Below are 23267 nucleotides of genomic sequence, written 5' to 3' on the forward strand. Positions count from 1 at the left end.
TTCTTTCGAGCAAAGCCTAAAGAACCTTTATTGGAATGCTTCCCGTAAAGAAGGTTGGTGAATTTGACTTGTAGTCTCTTTACAATGCGAGTGTTCAAAATTAAGTGGTTTATTTGTTTGCATTTCACTCAGGTTCACATCTCACTATCAGACAGATACACAGTATAATACTTGTTCTTCCACTTTTCAAGTGATAATGGCATGGTGAGGCTTTGAAGTTTAAGCCCAAGTTCCATCAAGATGCCACCTGGAATCTCTTTCTTGTAGTCAGAGTTGTCCTCTGAAAAGATTTAGGCGGATGTTGTGAACCTGAAACACCAACCAAAAAGTAATTCTCATTAAAACACTAATAATTCCAGCTTTCAAAGGATTATTTTTTACTTTCTATGCACATGATTAAAAAAAAATATGTTCATGTTATTTTATGTAAACCAGGAAATATGCAAAAACTGCCATTTGGGGTCCTGAGAGGAAGGAAGGGGGCGCCCCCTGCACTAAGCCTGGGTGCTACCCTGTGTCCTCCCAGAGCTGATGGGTTTGCTCGAACCTTCTACCCAAAGGTGGATTCCCTAAGGCTCAGGAAGTTGGGTAGTGAGCTCTGACGACCCTACTACTTCATAGGAGCAGTCAGCTGCCTGAAGAGATCCTTCTTCCCACTATTGGGGATGCCCCCACAGCATTTCCTTTTTTTTTTTTTCTGTCACAGAACAACTGTTAATAAATTAATAGCTCCTAATGCTTTCTGACCTGGAAGCAAAGGTCGAGAAACAGATTACATGCCTGCTTATCAGAGAAAAAGAAAATAAATGCTTAGAAATATAGGCATATCTCTCTTACGTACCCTCATTTACTCCTTAGAAATAAAAAAGGCTTCTGACCATCAATAATAATAGGCGCGAAGTTATCAATAAGAGAATATACTGACTTAGTATTGGGGGAAAATTAAATGTGGAGATTTAAAACAAATTCAGAGCCCAGTTCCCTCTCCTGAACCTCTAATCCTGTGTGACCAACAAACTATTAGACAGCTCCACTTAGCTCGCTGCAGTCAACATCTCCAAAACCAAATTCATCACAATTCCATGAGCTCTCTCTTTCAGCACCACTGTCTCCTGGACATGACTCCCTTGGAATGAGTCTCTCTCATGTATCACATGATGCTCATCCTGCTTGGCATGGCTCACGCCTCCTCTGGGAAGCCTCTCTATCCGTTTAGCCATCTGCATATCCAGCTGGTGGTCCTGCTCACCTCTCTCCTGGTCCTTTCCATCTTCCCCACTACACTGAGCGTTCCTTGAGGCACAGGCCAAAACTTCCTTGGTGTTTGAATGCCAGCCCTCAGCACAGAACTTGGCACAGAGGGAGCACTTGGTACATTGCTATTTATTAATAAACACACTTTATGCCTACTTTGCTCCTGACCATCTCCAAGTCAGAGCAATACCTGATAACATAGCATGACTGCTTTTAGAGAAAACAAAAAAACAAAAGAACTACTGTCACTCACAGTGAGAGCTAATGTTGCTAGGGGATATACAAAGAAAAGTAGCAGAAAGGCATAGTGGCTTAGGGCTATTTGCATAGGAGAAAAATTATAAAGGGCTAAAGAATCTTGGATATCACTGTGGTACAGAATTATAAAAGGGCTGATGTAAACAATGATAAAATTGCTGCGCTGTCCCACTGTTTCCAATTTACCAGATTTATTTTTAAATTATAGCATTTGCCTTAAGATAGCAAATTATCCTTTACATTTCAGATTATCTATAATACAAAGTATTCATAATTTTTAAACAAACAATATATTCCTGGAATCTAGTTAGGTCCTTTGCCTACATTTTTCCAATGATTGTTCTATCCATCCACCCAGCCTATTATAAAAGAAGAAACTGAGGCCCAGAAAGGTGGAGGCTCTAAGATAGCTCAGCGAGTACGATGGTAAGCAGGCATTTGGTTTCAGAGTGGCATGACTCATGACAATGCTATGTTGCCTCCTTAAACAAAAATGCTGGTAACAGTTTTGAAAACTAAAACATCGTTAGCCTAAATTCAAGTAGAAACTTTACCCTAAAAATAGCTACTAGGCTGAAAACAAGTATTTATCTGTAAAACTCTCCATTATAAAATACTTAGAATATTTGTATTAATTTCATGAAGCATTTTTATAATTAGATCTTCAAAGAGAACTAAGATTAAGGTTTCGTGGAAAACATGAAAACTGCATTGCACAGAGAGAGATACTGATTTCTCACAAGCCTCCTAAGACAGAATTTTTCTTTTTCTGTGAGGCCCCAATTAAATGAAGAGCATTTGGGCATTTTACCCTTTATTACTAACAGCAGGTAAGTGCTTATTTTTGCAGCTTTGCTCTTTGTAGAGACTTCGTGTCTGGCCATTGATGATAAACACTTGGGCTATTTCCTCCTATATGGTCAGAATAGTCCTATTAAGGTAGATAATCCTCAATTTCTCTTTCCATAACTTGAAGCTTCACATATTATATTATTTTACTTATATGTGGGAAAAACTGACCTGTCAAGAAACTTTGACTTGTCCACGAGTGGCCAGCAAATTCCATCAATGTCAATGAACCTTTTCGAGGAGTATCTAGCTATTAGAAGAAAAATAAAATGAGAATTGAGTTTTATTGTTTCACATATTTCTAAAAATCACATTTATGATTAACAGACAACCTACCCGAAATGCATGGGTTGTGCTGGGTCTTGAAAACTGTTCTATGGTCAGAGATCTTTCACGAAGAGGTGATCGTTCTAAACTGTCAGGTATCGCACTTAACACACGGTTCTGTGGATGCCTCCCTCTGTACTAAATAAAAGATAATATGTTCTGGTTTAAGGTAAATGCAATCCTTAAAAAATACAAAAGAAGATCTCTACATGCTCAATCATTCACTTGCTTATTTGAAACTTCTATTTAGATACTGTGAAGTACAAGGCCTATCAAGCATAAATATCAAAATATATTCTAATTATGTAACTTTATTATTTAACCTGGTAAAATGGTAGCATCCGAATAAATAAACATGAATTGAAAACCTTAACCACATAAAATTCTTAATATTAAATTATAATCGCAATAGAATTTTGCATTTGTGAAGCATCGGAATATTTTTCATGTGATGTTTGCCTTCTTTCATGACTTTAAGCCACAACATGCTAAGGTTACACATCAATGCTTTGCAACTCCTGCCTCTCTGGGCATGGGTTCTATTGCTGTACTGAAGAAGGCAAAAGAATGCAAGAGAAAATGTTTTTGTCAGGTTTTCTCTCGAGGCCTTTATGCTCCCAAACCCAGGGTCCTTCTGTGTTCTCCGAAATAGGGAAATGTTACCCATATGGGAGGTAAGTGAGGGGTCATTGTAAGTCTAGGGGGACGTGTGGGTACGCACACTAGCAGCCTCAGACCTTCCCAGACCATTTGCCATGGTGTGGCTGAGTTGAACGTGGGTGGAGAAGATGCTCCCCTCCACGCTGCCCAGATGTGGTGCAGGTTAACCATGAGAATGAGGCCTGATAAAATGGCAGAGGTGTTTTCCTGAGGTCCTATTTATGCAGGCATAATTTACCATCTGTAATTTCATTTCATCCTTATAACAATTCTTTGATGAAGGAATCAGTGTGACCCTTTAACAAGTGAGAAAATTAAGGCTCAGAGAGATTACTGTCTACCAAGTCATACAGAGTTTGCAGTCAGGGTTCAAACACAGATCTTCCTGTCTCCTGACCTGACAGGCATGGTATTTTCTTCTCTATACCAACCTATCAGATTTTCCTTGACACCTGGACTTTCTGACTTAATTCAAATCATGTTTGTATTTCACAACACAATGAGTTAACTTTCCTACCTCCTGTCACTTGTCACTGTCAGGAAGCAGATTATGGAGAGACATTTTGTTATTACTGTGTTCACAGGGAAGTGCCAAACTTATATTCTGTTTTGTTTGTTTTCCAATAGAAAATCTGAATAGTGCACTTAAGTAGAAGGAAATCTGTCTTACAGAAACAGGTCGAGATCCAGGAACTGCCATATTCTGCTCACAGGTCTCTGAGCCTATTGGGGGTAATCTGCTCCGCGAGGCCTGAGCTGATGAGGAGGACACACGGTCCCCGCCAGTTTGCCTGTAAACACAACAACATGTGACTGGGTACCCAGGTGCAGACAGAAGGGGATGGACCTCACCCGAAGCTCTTAATCTGAGCTACTAATCACAATTGCCTTCCAAAAGAAATGCTCATGATGCATGAGTGGAATGTCCCCGAGATAAATGTAGGGAGGGGAATGAGCACCGGCTCCAGTCACCTTCTCCTTGTTCAGCAGGGACTGTCAACCTGTATATACTGAGTGCTCAGCTGGGCCAACCATGGGCAGAATGTGCAAGTAACTGAGGATCTAGTGTCCCCCCCCTTGACAAGCTTACAAGTTCCTGAAAACAAGATGAAAACCCATGAAGTAATTAGAGAACAATATAATTACTGTATGTAATAAAAGGTCACAGTAAATGATTCTAAATATTTGTACTGTAGAAATTTAGGGAGTGGTGTGATCCATGAAGTATAACATTAATTACAAATGTGCAGGACCCAGATGAAGAGAACTATAAAACTTATATAAGGTCATTAAAAGGAGAGGCAAACAAGTCCTTTGATGGGAAGATGGAATATTGTGACAATGTCAGTTTTCCCTAGGTTTTTAATAGATTTAATGTGAGCAGGTTCAATGTGATACTTTTTGGTTTTGAATTTGACAACCAGATCATAAGGTTTGTCAGGAAAGGTGAGGAAATGTTAATAAAAGAAGAGTAATGATGGTAGACATTCCCTACCAGATACTGACACTGGAAAATTGTCCAGTTCATGCACAAGGACAAAGATGGATATTTTACAATAAGACTCTAATTCATTTATTTGTTGGTAATAGTTATGAAAATTAAAATATGACCCTTTTGACCTATCAAGTTTTAAAATACATATACTACCCATAGTTAAGAGGCTGCAAGGAAAAAGTCTCACATCCTGCCAATGGAACTACAAATTGTAGTAGTCCCAAACCATTCTGGGAAGAGCTTTGGAAAAGTATTCCAAGAGTCTTAAAAACATCCATAACCTTTGACTTGGCTGCTTTACTTCTAGAATGACACCACCAGGACACAATTTAGACATCCTTATTAAGATTTACATAAAATGTCACTGTACACCTGAAACTAATATTGCATTGTATATTAATAAACTGGAATTTAAATTAAAAAAAGATTTGTATAAAACGATGTTTACTGTACCTTATAATAGTGAAAATATAGAAGGAATGAAAAGTTTCAGTAATGGGAAATACTTAATAAATTGTCACATACCCACATGTTACTTTTTCTAGTTGTTAAAATCATGCTTTCAAAAATATTTAAAAACATGGAAAATATGAATAACATTAAGTCAAAAAATCATATGAAAAGTGCCACAATAGTACGATAATATATTATTAGGAAAAAAAGAAAAGGGAAAGGAGAGAAAAGAAGAAACATAACCATGGACAAAATTGGTAGTAAACTGACCAAGTTATCATTTTTATATTTGTATGTGTTGGGCATACGGGTGATCTTTGATATCTACTCATATTTTTTGTATCCACAGAGAACTTGTCATACTTTTATAGTTAAAAAGATGTTATTTTAATAAAAGTGAAAGAGCACAAACAAAATCTGGAAGTAAGAACATTCACAGCTGGTGTATTTGTGGGTCAGAGAGACAATACGACTGCCCCCAGTCAAGGTGGGTGATGAGAAGTAGCAGGAAGATATAGGTATGCGGAATCAAAGATGGTGACATTGCTCCCAGCAGGCAAACACTGGTTGTTGGTGGGACATCCCCCCCCCCCCCAGAAAAAAAAACCTTACTCTTTTTATGCATAAAACACAGATATAAAGAACAATACATAGACTATACAGTAGATTTGTGGCATTAAAATTCCATGGGTAGGGGAGGAATTACAAAAGGTAGTCTAAAATGGCAGGAATAGGGATCCTGGGTGGCTCAGAGGTTTGGCACCTGCCTTCGGCCCAGGGCGCTATCCTGGAGTCCCGGGATCGAGTCCCGTGTCAGGCTCCCGGCATGGAGCCTGCTTCTCTCTCTCAATCTCTCTCTCTCTCTCTCTCTCTCTCTCTCTCTTCCTCTCTCTATCATGAATAAATGAATAAATCTTTAAAAAAAACCCTATTTTAGAATGGCAGGAATAATACAAACAAACAAAAAAGTTGAAAAACACGGGCCTGCAGATAGAGGGGGCCAGAACATGAAGGGAATGTCCAGTTGGAGGCATCTGGCTTATTTCAAGAGAAAATAGAAAAGGCTTGGGAGGAAAGCCTGACAGTGGAGCCCAGGCAGGCTGGGGGGAAGAGGAGGAGAGGGCCTCAATGGGCTAGTGACCCTGGCAGGGGGCGAAGGGGTCCCAGATGGCCACGAAGGATGGAGGAGAGGGAGCACTCTTGAAAGAACTCCCAGAGCAGATAACCCCGGGTGACCCAAATAACCCAAATAACATCGGAAATATCAGTTCCAGATGGTGAAAGAAACAGAGACGCATCAAAAACCAAAGGTGCCATGGCACTATGTAATGCATCCCAAAAAATCCAGTTACTGGTTAGCTCTGGTGGCTAGCTCATGCCTCCCATCCCTGCAGTGGGGAGCCCAGGGCAGCCCCTTAATATCTGGCTTCCTGGCTGCAGGACGCCCGGGGCCCCTGTAGTCCAGGGCTGGTCTCTGAAGCTGAACAGTACTGTGGGGAGTCCCAGCTCTGCCTCTCCCTCGGGAGATCATCTTTGGCCAAGTTATGCAACTTCTTTCAGCCTCTGTCTCCTCACCTTGGATCTGGGATACTGTGAGTACCAACTCGAAAGATCTGTGGCAGGTAATAAATATGATAATAAATGCGACTCCTTTAGCTGGTGCTGGTAACAGAATGCAGTCAATAAACACTGGCTGTTATTAATGGAAGGATAGCCTGACACTTGAGTGAGAAAGCTGGATTGCTCCTTCATAATTCTGCAACAAAAGACTGGACAGATTCCGAATCTAACACAGCAATGATTTGAAGTTGATCCTGAAGGTCAAAAGCTTTTGTGAAACTCCCCACATGGAGTGAAACGCAGCCTCGGAGTTAAATAAAAACTAATAGTTGGACTACTGCTGAAACTAGTATCACACTATATGTAAACGAACTAGAATTTAAATCAAAATTTGAGACAAACAAAAACCTGAAAGTTATGTATGTCCCTTTTATTTGTATAGGATTGTATGCACACTAATTTTTTGGACCTCATAATAAGAAAGAATTGTGTATGTAATTTGAAAGCATTAGTTAACTATTAGTTTTACAGATTAGGCCACTGAATACCCACCCAAGATGGCCTCACCATTATAGCTTCATTTTGCTGCACTGCTACAGGTACATTGCCTGATTTTTTTATTCCAGGATATAACCAACTATACTACTGGAACAAAATTCATGTTAAATATTCCAATGCATGGAGCGCCCAGTGGCTCAGTCGGTTAAGCATCTGCCTTTGGCTCAGGTCATAATCCCAGGGTCCTGGAATCAAGTTCCACATCAGGCTCCCTGCTCAAAGGGGAGTCTGCATCTCCCTCTCCCTTTGCCCCTCTTCTCTGCTCATGCTTTCTCTCTCTTTAATAAATAAAATCTTTAAAAAATTCAAATTCATGAAATACCTGAGAAGTAGCCACATAAAATTTGACAAGTAAGAATCCGTAAGTCCTAACTGGCAAGCGTCTCTGTCCCCTGTGACATTTGGTTTACCGGGAGAGAGACAGGACTTACAGTTTTGTTCCCCGAAGAACCTCATCACTGTACACATTGGGGGTTTTCATTCTCTGTGAGTCTGAAGTAAGAGAAGGCAGCCTCGTGTGTGCAGGTGTTTTCTTTCCAGAAGTGTGTAGTACACGAGCATCTGAGATTCGTCCCAGGCGGTGTCGTGCCAAAGAGATAGCACCAGCCCCTGTACCCAATGATCTGTCCTCTTGCTCATTCCTGGGGGGTGGAGGTCAAGTTGATTACTCAGATGTAAGCATTAGGAGAACAAGGCACATATATGTGTCCACTACTAGGCATCATCTAGAACAGTGCCTGGCTCAATAAGATACTCCTAAGTATTGGTTGAATGAAAGACTATAATTTCCAAATCAATTTCAACTTCACTGAAGAATCAACCACGGGGAAACAAAGAAAAGATCTAAGGTTCTCACTGATGTAAGCCTACCTGAATAGCCCACAAGATTAAAATTTCACAGGTGTCTTCCCCTTATCTATCTACCCTAACAATGACCATTTTGTGGTTGATATTATAAGTGTGTTTTCATTCTCACGCGTGGCTGTCTCCTTCCCCGAATGGGTTCAGGCGTACCTATCGCAAGGGGTTCAGCGGGATGCTCATTATCCCACATCCTCTTCAGTCTTCAGTGCTTGAGTGTATCCAGCATAGAGAAGAGGTGGGGTAATTATTTCTTTTTTTGGGGGGGGTAATTATTTCTTATACATACTGTGTTCTGTCTGCAAAATAAGTAGGTCTCTGCTGCAGTGGTTTTGCCTGAATTGTCATCACACCACTCAAATCACTATAAAAATTGTTGGAGAAGCGATGAACCTGTGAAAAGTAGAAACAATAGAAATTAAGAGGCATCCAGTGCTATTGAGATTACTTGGTGCCTGTCAAGAATCAGCGGGCGATAAATGGTACACTCCAACTGGCTACTTTGGCGAAAAAATTCAAAAGGGATCTTTTATAAAGATGTGGGAAAAGAAATTAACAGGAAATGGCTTAATTCCCCCCAGGCAATATAACCATGTAGCAGTAGGGACACAGTACCACATGCATGACTGCAATGGCGAGAAGTGAGGAAGAGGTTTCTGGAATCTGGACAGGGTAGCTGCTCGGAGAAATGCCACTGATCACTGTCACCTGGCAGAGAGGCTAGGAGTAAACAATGTCCTGTCATTCTCATCCTTTGCTCTGAGCTCCAAGAGCTTCAGGGCAAGGGGCAAGAGAGCCCTCATACAGCCACCATGCACCAGCCTCCAGATAACACCAGGATGAAGAAGGCAGACAGGGAATCTGCAGAAGCAAAGGAAGGGACATGCCCCAGCTCCTAACTGCTTAGACCTCCTAGACCTGTTGCTTAGACCTCTTCTCCTACCCTATCCTTCACAGCTGGCCCCAGTTAGCAGCCCTGGGAGCAGCACAATAGCCTGGGTAAAAGCCCAACCAGATCTCAGATTTTGAAGGTTTACATTAGAATCTCAGTTCTGTTTCCTGGTAGGTGGTCCTGGAAAGATTACTTTGTTCCTGGAGTTTTAATTACCTAATCTCTAAAGTGAGGATAACGATAGATACTTTGTATGAGAATTAAATTAGATAGCACTGGTGGAAGCATGAAGTGAGGGTAAATAATCATGAATTCCCTATCTGGTCCCATGATATGACCAACTAGGATGGGAAACAATATTTAGATTCAATATTTAAAATCCTGTTTCTGAAGCTAGCATCGTATTCTAGTTGGAGAATAGATGTGGCAACTACAATCACATTTTCCCCAGGTTGAATATTTTTTAAAAGTGTTAGAGGAATAAATTAAGACCTGTTGTAATTACTGCTAGACCCGCTTTGACTATTTCAAAACAGGCTCTAATAATATCTCATCTTTACTTTCAACCTTGCTTTCCATTCATTTTAACATTGACTCAAATGAAAACAAATTAGCTATAAAAAATATTTCCAAAACCCATTAAAATCTACAAAAAGAAAACACTTGTAAAAACCCCTTTAAACTTAAAAATTTCCATATTTCTCAAGTTTACTTATACTGCCTAATACTTAAGAATTCTTTTTCCATGCTGCCATCAGCTGTCCATTTTTATGTGATTCATACCACATATTTGAATCTGCAAAGTGGGAAACACAATTGAACCTGCCAGAGCAGTTTTAAAAAAACAAAAAATACAATAAAGGGTAGCAGTTCCGAAAGTTTATTTTTTTTAAAGATTTTATTTATTTATTCATAAGAAACACAGAGAGATTGAGAGAAAGAGGCAGAGACACAGGCAGAGGGAGAAGCAGGCCCCATGCAGGGAGCCCGACGTGGGACTCGATCCCCGGTCTCCAGGATCAGGCCCTGGGATGAAGGCAGGTGCTAAACCACTGAGCCACCTGGGCTGCCCCCAAAAGTTTATTTTGATTGGCAAAAGCAAAGAAGGCTTACTGTAAAGCCCTTATGTACAGAGTAAAACAATACTATTAGACATTCCTATTTTGTACTTCTGCCCCTGGACCCTACACACTATTCTGTGTTCTAATCTCTCAAAGAGCATCTGTTTATTTGCTCCTATGCTAGATGCATATTTTTGCCTCTGCCTTGAACATCTTCCCTTTTTCTTTCAGCCTTTCTAAATCTTACCTATCATTTCAGATTTAGTTTATGTGTCACTCTACTTTATGGAGGTATGCTACTTTCCCCCCGAACTGCAAGGCACTTATGAGCTAAAGGGCATCAGATTACAATATAGCCAGGCTAGGATATGGTATGATACAATATAGCCTACAGTTTGCATCTGGTTATAATGAAAGCTAACACTTATTGGGTGTCTACTCTATGCTACACATTGCACTAAATGTCTTATCTCCTCTACTTTGCAGAGCTTCCTGACTCACAGATCCCACAGATAATGAGACGAAGTCTTTGAGGGACTGATTCAAGATCACAGAACTAATAAATTGTCACATCCGACCCCATACTTGTAGTCCCACAGCTCAAACTCTCATCTGCTCTACTACCACTGACTGCCTCATGTTGTGTGTGTGCACCTGTGTGCACGTGTATAGTATCGTTTGGCATGGCTTGACTCGCTCCAGCTAAGTTGCCTGTACCTCAAGACCAAGAATCTTGTCTTACCCCTTTTCTCTGCTCCCCCACACAAGACGAGCTGTGCAAACATAAAGTCCAAGCTCCCTAGCACTACTGAGGTCTCCCATGAACAAGATCAGCCTTTCTGGCCTCACCCTCCACCTGACCTTTAACTAAGGAAGCAATCTGAGAAGAATGTACTGAGTACCTAACATGTGCCAGGTTCTGCGTTAGGAGCTCTCACCTATTTATGTGATTTCATCCTCACAACAATACTTGGACATCATTCCCTAGATAAAGGAAACTCAACTTTTGAAAAGTTAAATGACTTGTCCAACATAATCCCCACAATGGTCCAGGACTCTCAATGCCCTGTTCTTGGTATAATTCCCCTGCTGGTCCCAGCATCCTCACCTCTGATCCCATCCCACCCACACACTATTCTCCAAACATGCCTCTGCTTGGCCTGAAATGACCCACACAGACTTCCTACCCATGCAAAACCATTCACTTCTTTGTGATTCGGCTCAATTTCACCTCCAACCTAAAAGATCAAGACTTGAGCTCCAGTCAGGATGAATCATTCTCTCCTTTATTCTCCTGAGGCCTCGTTTTGCACATGACTCACACAATGTATTGCATGTGATTTATACTATGCTTTTCCTTTTACTGGATCGAGGACCATGCTTTGCTCATCTACAGGTCTCCTCAAAACATCTACTACAGTACACTTCATGCAAACTCAATAAATGTTGAATGAACCCAACATATTCTCATTGACTTTTTTTTATTATTATTTTGGTGGGAAGACAGGAAAACCTCTGTAACTTTCAAGTTGGTTAGAAATGTTGAGGAAAAGCATTTTTTTTCTCTTTAAAAATATGGAAAAAAATTCTACAGCTCAAAGCGGGTGGACAGTTTCAAATCTGAGTGTCCCTACTCTATTAAAGAATATGGTGGGCAGCCCGGGTGGCTCAGCGATTTAGCGCCACCTTCAGCCCAGGGTGTGATCCTGGAGACCCGGGATTGAGTCCCATGTCAGGCTCCCTGCATGGAGCCTGCTTCTTCCTCTGCCTGTGTCTCTGCCTCTCTTTCTCTCTGTGTGTCTCATGAATAAATATATAAAATCTTTTTTAAAAAAAAGAATATGGTTATGCTATTATACTCCTTGAAAAGATTATTTTTAAATTTTAGTCTAATTAACAAACAAAACCAAACACTAGATGGCACTCTGACAAATCCAGGCCAGAGATTAAAAAAATATTGAAGACTAGTAGAAAAACACCTACCTGAGGTGGATTAAGATGAGAAGCCAGGGATAGGCTGCGAGCTTCAGAGCTTCTGGATGGGGGAACACTTGGTGCATCAGTGTTAATACGAGAAATATGTAGAAGTGGAGATTTATTCTCAGCTACTTTCAGTTTTTCTTTCTGTTTCTTTCCTTCTGTGTCAACAATACCAAATCAAGATTATTAGGAAACATATTATTAAATACATGTACTTAAAATTCACTGTTCGGAGAGTACCTCTGTTTTTTAGTTACCATGAATCTGCTATGGCCACTGAATCCTGCTGTAGAGCAGAGACCCCACAGAGCAATTGACTGACGTGACATTTTCCACACACACACAGGCTTATCATTCCAGTAGTAGGTAGAAAAGCAGGGACTATACACTGGGGCAAGAAAAATTCTTGGTATTTTATAATATCCCAACTAATCCCTTTGGTGGAAAAAAGGATATATTTAAATTAACATGAGTAGTACCCTTTTGTACAAACTGATGCTATAACATTAGCCATTAACGTCCACCGCTGACATTTCTATCATCTGTTTCTTCAAGTAGTTTAGAGAACATTTTATAAATAATCAGTTTATTTTATTTATAAATAAATAAATAAAATCATTTATTTATAAAATAAACTGATTCTATAACATTAGCCATTAACGTCCACCGCTGACATTTCTATGATCTAAATTTCAAGTAGTTTAGAGAACCTTTTGTAAGGCTAAATGAAATGATTATTAAATTATCTATGTTTCTATTTTGCTTTACAAATAATGTCATAAACAATTAAAAAGCAATTTCCCATTATTAGAGAAGTTCTCCTATTATCAGAGATTTTTTTAAAGTAACTTTAAGCTTCTTTCTTGTGTATTTCTGTTATTGTTCCAAAGTGCATATATATTCTTAAAAAATAATAACATCCTTTTTGAAGGGATTAAAGATCATTCATGACTAAGGGGAGAAAACCTGCTTGCCTTCTCACCCGAATCATATCCTAGGTGTGGCCAAGCTGGGTGAGGGCACATGGCTGAGCAGCAAGGGTCTTTTTTTCTTTTCATTAGAGCCAACTACTACATATAAGTACCTGTGAGAGTCACTTCCCAATTTTTTCTAATCAGTTCTTCCAATATTTCTACCACATTTGTCCAGACGTGATCAAACACTTCTGCGGCCACTGCATCTTTGATACAGTCATGAGGAGACACGGGAGGGAGTCCGTGTTTATGCCACATCCTATGACGGTGAGCTGACTTTTGCTCAAGACATTCATCATCTCTAAGAAAAAAACCCATTGTGGTTACTAAAAGTACCAATGGTTAAAGTTAAAATAGTGTTATAAACCTATTCATCTCTACCTAGTATGCATGCACATGTACATTCTACATATGTAAACATAACATTCTTTTTTAAACAGCACGTTACTTTTTAATGTGCCAACTTTTATTATTCAATATTTGTAGCTTTTATCTAAGAACGAATTTAAGTCTCTGTATTTAGTGCAGAGTCTGGGCCTTCCCTTTTACCCTTCTGGGCAGCCTGGAGTCCTCAGGAAATGAAGGCCACTAGTAGCTCTGTCCGCTTTCACCAACATGCTGAACATAATTCTTGTTTACTAGCTGTGCTATATTCTCAAAAAAAAAAAAAAAAAAAGGGGGGGTGGAGAGGAAGCCCTGATGCAGCATAGACATATCCTGCTAGGAATCTAAAATCTTTTGGGAGTGTAATACTCTCAAAAGAATGGAAAATTTGGGGGATAAGTAAAAAATACACAAAACAATAAATGAGCATATAATCCAAATAAATGTCAAGTAAATTAATACTATTACACCAAGTTAATGTCAAATAAATTCTATTTACTCTTCTTTTCTGTCAAAAGCAAAATATTCCTCAATCTTTCCATCCACGCCATAAACCTCTTCTTCCAGGGGTGAACATGCTGTTAGGTCTGCAACCCCTGTGCCATCAGAGCCTGGCCGGGCTGAGGCTGAGCATGCCTCTGGGAGTATTTGAGAGCCAGAGATGCACAACCTATAGGGAAAAGCAGATCCTCTGTGAGAGTTTGTAAAATATCAAGAATATAAAGCTTGTGTGATTTTGGCAAGTCTTTAAAATCCATAAAGTACAGAATCCCAAACAAAAAAATCATTGTTTATTACACTTGTTAAAATCATATCCTTAAAAGCAACATTTTTACACAGGCATCATTAAAAATTCTAAGGGTCTCTTAAGTTTAAGTTACTATGTGAGTTTGTATCCCCTCTGCTGTAATAAGATGATGTCATGGCATAGTCCCAAATATGTGTGACTGGCATAGAGGGATTTATCAAAATCTGTTGATGAACAAAAGAAAATATGATAGAGCTTTATTTCTTTTGCTATTGCATTGGAACTTAGGATCCATGACAAGAGGTCAGGTTTTGATTTTGTATCTAACCCACCTTTCAGAGTCTTTGAAACAGAATTTCAAGAGTTAACTCCCTCGTTACACACACTCTGCACCATTATCATCATCACCATCAATTTAGAATCAGAAACATCCTGGGGAAAAAAATGCTCTGTACCTGCCAGTCCCTGAAATCTAAGCTTCCAAATCAGTGGAGCCAAGCCTCATGGCTACAGACATGAAAAAAGGAAAACTAAAATGAAATTCAAAATACTTTTAAAAATAACCTATAGGAACCTACTCTCTGCTGTTGTGGTTGTGTCCACAGGCATCTAAGAAGGGTTTGTGGAGTGCAGAACGAGGCTCGCTGCCCTGGAAATGTTGGAACCCTTCATCAGTTGGCACGATGAGCTGTCTTCCTAATACTCTGCAAGGTAAAAAAATAAAAATAAAAAGGAAGAATAAAAGGAACTCTAATATAATTTATTAGAAAAAGGAAAAATGCTTTGCAATGTTGAAAGTCAGATGAAATAATATTTTGAAGGCACATATATGAAGTGATAAGGAACAGACAGCTAGGGTAATGCTGGGCACGTAGGAGCTCTCTATAAATGTTAACTAATATCTACATAATGAATAAAACTATATAAATATGTACACCTGGCTTATATTCCTTGCAGTGTTTTCTTTTTCCACCCTCCTTCCTTCACTATTATCTTAACTATGTAAGAGTGACAGGAGCTGCTCTGAGCTCCTGGCTTTTCACTAAGTGCCCTACACCTAGAAAAATAAGCACCCACAATTAATATTGGTTGGACGTACTATACTCTTCAAGTAAAAGGCTTATAAAGGACTGAGTAGAAAAATTGAAAGACTACTTAGTCAAGATTTTTTTTTTTAAGTTACCTAGTTGAGGTAACCAGAAAATTCATCTGCATTTGTATAAGTGCTCTAATCTATTCTCCCCAAATATAATTAATATAAAGGAACTTCTGATAACAGAGATGGATTTTTTTTTTCTCTCCTAAGTGAGTTTGGCTGAATACTGAGAGAAGAAAAGCTTTCCTTCAGACCCAATGTATATTCTCCATCTTTGATATTAAAAAAATAAATGATCCTGGGGCGCCTGGATCAGTTAAGCATCCAACTCTTGATTTCGGCTCAGGTCTTGATCTCAGGGTCATGAGTTTAAGCCCTGCACTGGGCTTCTCACTGTGGGGTGGAGCCTAATAAAAAAAATCAATTAAAAAATAAAAATAAAAATGAAATAAAATAAAATAAAATAAATACCAGAGGGATTAAAAAAATAAGTGATCTTTCCTACATAAGGAATCTTGGTTAGTCAGTAAGATTCATCTTTCCAATCATTTGGCAAATAATTACTCTGTTCCTCCCTCCAGCACCATTTCAAAGGTATGCTAAAAAAGTAAAAAATAAATAAATAAAAACAAAGGATATGCTTTCTCACCAAAGACGTGTTCTGGATACATGTTTTGATGGGGCAATTGGTTTCAGTGAAAACATCAGTGGGTGGTTCCGAAACCCATTTCAGAGAATTACCATAAACAACTTCCCTACCTCAGATGGAGGGATCTTCTTGCCCACTCACTGCATTCGGCCACTAGATTCTGAGTCTGAGGGCTGACTTTCCCTTCAAATAACATTTCCTCCACCTCCCAGAATAACTGCTGTACTTTCTGTGCATTGGCTTTGTCAAACTCCTAAAACAAGAAATGCACACTTAGTTACAAGACTAAAAGTTGTAGAAATCCGGCCTTCATAATCCATAACGCTTGCAAAATTTAAAATGCCCATTATATAGGAAGAAGTATGACATGATAACAAGAATGTGGACTTTGTGGTCAGACATACCAGTGGCCCAATTTCTACTCTTCTGATAAATTATATCCTAATGTGAGACTCAGCTTCTTTAATTGTTAATAGAGACCATTTCTACCACACAAGTTATGAGGCCTATTTGAGATTTTACAGAGATGTAAATATAGGTAAAGGTACACATATTGACAGACATAAATGGACTCATACACACTACACATATTTATATATCTATATGTATGTATGTACACATGTGTACATAGACACATGTCCCTCATATGGTTGGGTGTCACACACCTAAGCACATCTGCAAAATATCAGCTAGTTTTTCTTCTGATGATGATACCATTGAAATGGAAAATTACTTTTATGTGAGGGCCATTTACCTTCTTTTAATGAAGAACCTTGACTATAATTTCTTTTAGGGGTGTGTGAACCTGTAATCTAATCCACAACTCAGAGCAACAAAGCATACATTCAGTGTGATATACCTGATTCAAGATGGTTCAAACTGGATTGAGTATCATGGAATGATATTCAATATTTTTTTGCGTCTTCGCTTAAATTGATAATAAACTAGATTCCCAGACAGCAGGTGAGTTGAATGATCTCTTTTAAAATGCCAAGAGGGTAACAACTAATAATATTTGCCTCCCGGGAGGGGACTGGGCTTACTTTCAATTTTCTTTCTTTTGGCTTTTGCTGCTTTTTGTAAATATTACCCACCAAAAAAGTAAGTTAAAGTTTTTAAATGAAAAGCAATTGTAGGGCCTGAAGTTGTTTCAATTCTATAAATGGAAGTCGCAAGAATCTCTCTGGATAATTGCACAAAAATGTGTATAGAAAGGATCTCAGAATTTGGATGGCATGAAGCAATGGTCCTCAGCCTTCTTCCCATTTGCAGACGCATGGGGGTGAGGGGGAGGGCTGCTTGTCACAGATGAGCTGGTCCCACCTTGTTCAAAAAGGCCTGAGTGATTTGGAGCTGACTCTGTCCAGTGTTTCCCCGCGGCTGTGAGAAGCCCAGCTATTACACACACACCCCAGACCCGAAGAAGTGGACCTACAGGTGCCTTCCAAGTGGTGAACTGCTTTAAAAATGGCAAAGGAAATCGGAACATCAAAAAAAGAGCAGGAGTCAGAGCATCCAAGGTGATGTAGTGGAGGCTCTTGCGCAGCCACGTGGGCTTCACAAAAGGCCTGGGACCCTATTCTCAGGGACAGTTGAGAGGGTAAAGGGGCAGGAGACTGTGGTTAGTAGAGCTCCCAACAAAAGCCTGAGCTGGACACTCACTCCCACAGCTAAGAATCCCACTCTTGAAGAGAACAAAAAAAAGGGTTAAAGTTAACAGCTTCTGCTAGGGTGAGAGGTGAAAGTAAAAGATCTGATTTAGAGTATTGGGGGGATATCACTTCATCTGGTGATTTTGTACAATTTTTACCTCTCCACGTTTTTTCTCGTATTTAAGTTCCTAATTGTCAAAGTCAGTCCCCAATTTCCTGTCACGGATATAATACAAGAGATCATGTACAACATACGGGGGGGAGGGGATAGGAGGTGGGGAAAGAGCAAAATTATCAACGGCTAAGACGCTGGGCTATGAGATTATGAGTGATTTTTATTTTCCCTTACATATTCTATATTTTTAAGTGTTCCCACGTGACGTGTAAATACGTTTCTATGGATGTATGTGTGTATGTGTAACAAATAGGTAGTGCTTTCAAAATTGGTAAAGAGAGTATTGAAAAGTAAGACAGGAAATTCTTCATTATAAATTGTAATCATGGAATTATACAAAAGATTCTGAGACATACATCATCTCTCCAAGAGTAAATCGAGCTCCTCTCCGTTGATAAGCCGGTAGTAGAACTCTGTGTCCCAGACCCAGGCCAAGAGCTGTGGGCACCTGCCGGCGTGGGGCTTCCACTGGATCGAAACGATGACCCAGATTCACTGCAGAGACCAATGCAAGCAACAGAAAGAACATTTCTTGGGAAGGGATTAAACTAGAAGTGGTTGTACTGCTCTGAGTTGATTTTAAAACTTATTTGAAAACATTTATGCAGTGTAACATTTCATTACACTAAAACTGAAAACTGCTTTTTTTTTTTTTTTTTAACTCTTAGAAATGCATGACCAATCACTGATTCTGCTTCCTCTCTTCATTATGGGCATGTTTTTGATTTTGAGATCAGAACCATTTAACACGTTAATTCTTACCAGGTATATTTGTCAATGGCTTTCTGCACATTTCTTGTAAAATGTGTAGGCAAAGGATCTTTGCCTTTCGCAGCCAAACTTTGCCTTCCAGGTCCTTCTGACAGTCCTCTTCTGAAAAATAAAATAAACTATGAAAAATATCTCTAATGTAGTGATTTTATTCATTAAAACTTTTAAAACATCCTTTTGCATAAAGTTGTTCCTCTCCTCCATGTCCCCCTAAACACATGTGTACATGCACCCCCTACACACATACACATATACTCTGCATACACACACTCTGTGTATCCTCAAGAAACTGAGGCCTGGGAGCTTACCATTTTTATTTTTCTCAGAACAAGGTTGCCATTAACCTACATGCCACTTTATGCAAAATGGAAAAACACACACAACTTTTTTTGTGACTTAGCAGACTAATAAAATTTGCTCAAAACTTGGCAGACACAGCTCCACTCCCAGGCAAATGAAACATGAGCTGGATTTCAGATCCCACTTGTCCTTTGACCAGGTGCCCTTGTGATTACAAAAGCAACCAGTCTTCTGGGAAAAAATTGATAATTCCACATTAATTCTGAAATATATTAAATTCTCTCTAATCACTAAACACGTGAATGAATAGAAGAAATGACTGAAACACACAAACAATAATTCATTTTAGTTTGGCACCATTGTTTGGTTTGTAGCCTGATGTGTAGGCAGTTTACAAATAGGGATGCCTGGGTTGCTCAATGGTTGAGCGTCTGCCTTTGGCTCAGGTTGTGATCCCGGGGTACTGGGATTGAGTCCTGCCTCAGGCTCCCTCCCCGCAGGGAGCCTGCTTTTCCCTCAGCCTATGTCTCTGCCTCTCTCTCTGTGTCTCTTGTGAATAAATGGATAAAATACTACAAAAAAATAAAATAAAATATTAGAATTAATGGAAAACTAACACAGAAGAAATCTCTAAACTTTAAATAAGGTACTAAACCTGACTGGTGTATAAAAGCTAATGTTAATAGTGTTAATCATTAAAATGCCCTTCCAGTGAACCTCTTAAAACATTTACCTCCCTCTTAGTCATAGTAGCTTCCTAATATTTAACAGTAAACACCTCTTATTCTTTTACAGAAATCATATTTTCCCATACAAATAACTCAAATTTTGTATTAAGTGAAGATATGGTAGTGATTTGGAGAAAAAGAAAGTCAACTTTCAATATTTCTAACAGGGATACCACAGTAACATTCATTTAAAAAAATTTGCTGCATTATCAATTAAAACAGTGCCTAATTTACACTTGTATTTCTAAATATAAATGGAGTTTTAGGGATCCCTGGGTGGCTCAGCGGTTTAGCGCCTGCCTTTGGCCCAGGGTGCGATCCTGGAGTCCTGGGATCCAGTCCCACATCGGGCTCCCAGCATGAAGCCTGCTTCTCCCTCTGCCTGTGTCTCTGCCTCTCTCTCTCTCTCTCTCTCTACCATAAATAAATAAATAAATAAATAAATAAATAAATAAATAAATATCTTTAAAAAAAGAATGTTTAAAAAAATTAAAAAATAAAAAACAATAAATAAATGGAGTTTTAAAAAATATTAATATAGGAATAAATTCTTCCCTGAGTTATGTACCAATAATACTTTATGAAAAATGAAATTTGAAAAAACAAGTTCATTACGACAGAGTTTAGCAAGAATCTTTCTTCCATACATATGTCTTATATGCGAGAATAACAGAATTATATAATTTTTTCCCTCTTACTGCTCGTTATCTTAAATACCATCAAGTGGTTCTGAGCATAAAGGCACTAAGAGAAAAGAATACAGGACAAGCTTGTATGCTAACAAATTGCTTTACCTTTGGCCTTTTTCAGTTGCCTCAAAAAACTATCAATTATTCATCATTTTCATGTGACTCAATAACTCAAAATAAACATAAAAATAATTGATAAAAAAGAGACAACAATTACATCAAATAGAGCTTCTTTGAGCATTAAGAAATACACACTAGCATATGAATTAACCTGCTTCTCACTGAGAGACAATTTTAAACTTCGGGGTGGTGAATTAAAATAAATTCCTTCATAATAATCTGCATAAGAATAACAAAGATTGGGACACCTGGGTGGCTCAGCGGGGTAAGCATCTGCCTTTGACTCAGGTCAAGATCCCAGGGTCCTAGAATCAAGCCCACATCAGTGGGGAGTCTGCTTTTCCCTCTCCCTCTGCCACTCCCTCTGCTTGTGATCTCTCACTCACTCTCAAATAAATAAATAGATAAAATCTTAAAAAAATAAATAAATAAAGATAGATTAGAATCCTGCTCTGCCCTGACTGGCTGTGCGCTCCAAGCAAGTTGTTTCCTTTCCTGGACCCAATACACACATCTGTAAAAACAGTGACAATACTGTCAATGTTTTCCTACAGTTGTGAGACCCAGCTTAGATAAAAGCATGTAAAGTCCGCATAATCAGTGCTGGGTCCATCAGATTGCTCTTCCTCACTGCTATTAGTGTTACCACCTGCTACACTGAGCTGCTTCTTTGTACCTCCTGCAGCATTTTGTATTACATAGATCTCTTTCCGGCCCTCAGCCTTTTATTGAGATGATTTTTACACTATTTTCTTTTTTTTTTTATCAGCAGCACCTAAAAGAATGCCTGTCACATAGAGATGCCTGTCAGTCTATGTTTGCTGAAAGAATTAATAATTAGTGAGCCAAACAAACAACATGTTTTTACTCTATAAATTCATGCTTACCACAAAAGATTACATTGTGACCAGACGCAAGCATACTCTTCCAATTCAAGACATTTCTGGAGATTTGCTTCTCCTTTATAAAGACAGAAAATTCCCAGCTCTTGGAGCAACTGCTATCTCCAAAAGTGACTTTTACAACTGGATGGCTGGATACAATGGTTCCTTGCTTTCCACTCCTCCTCTGTCTTTTAAGCAACCGGAAAACTAAATTCACTAATCAGACTCATGCCTGTTTGTTTTGTTTCTAATGAACAATAATCTCTTGCTCCAGGAAAATTCACCCTTTTTTGGGGGGAGAGGGGGGAGGGAGTCTTTCCAACCTAAGAAAATGATTTGCAAAATGAAAGGACTAAGTTCTCTCTTCATATAACACCATATCCTTCGCAGATAGCATTACTACTCACTTCAAAGGGTAGCTGATGACAGAGCTTCAAAATGCAGGGATGCAGTGGGGGGAGTGCAGGGGGAGGAATTACTATTAAATGGATGCCATGTCCTCAACCACCACCTACTTCTATAGTATTTCTCCAACTTTTTTTTCTCCTCTGTTCTTCTCATCTCCTTGAAAAGTCTCTGTATTTCTGTGGAACTTCTTGAACTTCAGAGTTCATTTGACCACAGAACTCAGAACAACCTAAAGAGAAACCTGAGCCTATTAATGCAATGACTACCCAAGGTCACCAAGAAAACAGGGATGCAGCTGCTCCCTGGGCCCAGGCCATCTGCCTGTCTCTCCAGGAATCCCAAATTATTGACATTGTTAACAACAGAGTCTATACAATTTTCCTTTTGTTTTTTCTTTTTATGCCTTGTTTTGAACCTTTGATTTCTTTCCCCTAACCAATCATTGTACTGTTATTTCATGCACAGCACTGAACATCTCTCATTCCCTGTAAACCATCAATTCCTATGCAAACTATGCAGCCTAAAAAAAGTGTACAGGATGTACAGGATGCATCCTATAAATAAAACTTGAAAGTGGTGGAATGTCTATTAAGCTTTTATTATGTTACACATGGGCATATAAGCTTTACACTACTTCTTGTCTATGCCGCTTAAATTTTAGAGATGTTAAAAAAAAAAAAACTGCTAATGGGTGTACATTTAAGGCTGTTCATTTGGAAAGGTGACCTGCGTTTTGGAGCAGACTGAAGTGCACCCACTGAACTATATGGCATTAATTTGCCCATGCAACAAAGGGAAGGCTGAGTCCCAATCTCTATGAGCCGCTCATTTCCAGTGTCAAGATATGACTCTATTATCTATTTTTACTCTTTAAAACTTGCCTCTAAGCCCTGGTGGCTCAGTGGTTTAGCGCCACCTTCAGCCCGGGTGTGATCCTGGAGACCAGGATCGAGTCCCACGTCGGGATCCCTGCATGGAGCCTGCTTCTCCCTCTGCCTGGGTCTCTGCCCCTCTCTCTCCTTCTGTCTCTCTCATGAATAAATAAGTAAAACTTGCCTCTAGATAGCCCACAAACCTCTGTCCTTTTGCCTTGTAGAAATTCAACATTAGTGTGATCGAAGCGTTCGTAATTTTGCATTTCTGCTTTAAAGGCCTGCCTGAAACGAACACTGTATTCTGAATGGGTTAAAATGCGGGGTGGTTTCCTGGGTGGGCTGGCTCTCAGGAAGCCCCTCGTCCCCTGAAAGGGCGCCAGGACGCCTGGGTGGCTCAGGGGGTCAGGCTCGGGTCAAGATCATGATCCCAGGGTCCTGGGACCCAGCTCCACGGGGGGAGGGGGCGGGGGGGGGGTCCCTACCCAGCGGGGAGTCTGCTTCTCCCTCTCCCTCTGCCAGCTGCATCACCTGCTTGTGCTGTCAAATAATAAATACATCTAACAACGAGTTCACAAGCAAAAGCAAAGCAGCGCCGCCCTGACCCAA

The 23267-nt window shown here is 39.5% G+C and overlaps 1 protein-coding gene across 4 annotated transcripts in view; it reads right to left on the reverse strand.

Moving 5' to 3' along the window:
* Window positions 1–23267, reverse strand: part of FAM149A (family with sequence similarity 149 member A) — a 53014-nt gene continuing 29747 nt past the window's right edge. For 2 of the 4 annotated variants that reach the window (XM_038560327.1, XM_038560326.1), the window contains exons 2-14: window positions 18649–18759; window positions 18243–18391; window positions 16170–16312; window positions 14893–15018; window positions 14066–14236; window positions 13293–13483; window positions 12212–12366; window positions 8565–8668; window positions 7846–8055; window positions 4019–4139; window positions 2698–2826; window positions 2533–2611; window positions 1–309 (exon numbers count right to left, since the gene is read on the reverse strand). In XM_038560327.1, the coding sequence (XP_038416255.1) occupies window positions 236–309; window positions 2533–2611; window positions 2698–2826; window positions 4019–4139; window positions 7846–8055; window positions 8565–8668; window positions 12212–12366; window positions 13293–13483; window positions 14066–14236; window positions 14893–15018; window positions 16170–16312; window positions 18243–18391; window positions 18649–18679 (1683 nt within the window). In that variant the 5' untranslated portion in view covers window positions 18680–18759 and the 3' untranslated portion in view covers window positions 1–235. Of the gene's footprint in view, window positions 310–2532; window positions 2612–2697; window positions 2827–4018; window positions 4140–7845; window positions 8056–8564; window positions 8669–12211; window positions 12367–13292; window positions 13484–14065; window positions 14237–14892; window positions 15019–16169; window positions 16313–18242; window positions 18392–18648; window positions 18760–23267 lie in introns of those variants that run through there. The other 2 variants (XM_038560325.1, XR_005371610.1) reach the window with 2 other exon arrangements.

The sequence above is a fragment of the Canis lupus genome, chromosome 16 (assembly GCF_011100685.1).
Source record: "Canis lupus familiaris isolate Mischka breed German Shepherd chromosome 16, alternate assembly UU_Cfam_GSD_1.0, whole genome shotgun sequence".
In the NCBI taxonomy this organism is placed as follows: domain Eukaryota; kingdom Metazoa; phylum Chordata; class Mammalia; order Carnivora; family Canidae; genus Canis; species Canis lupus.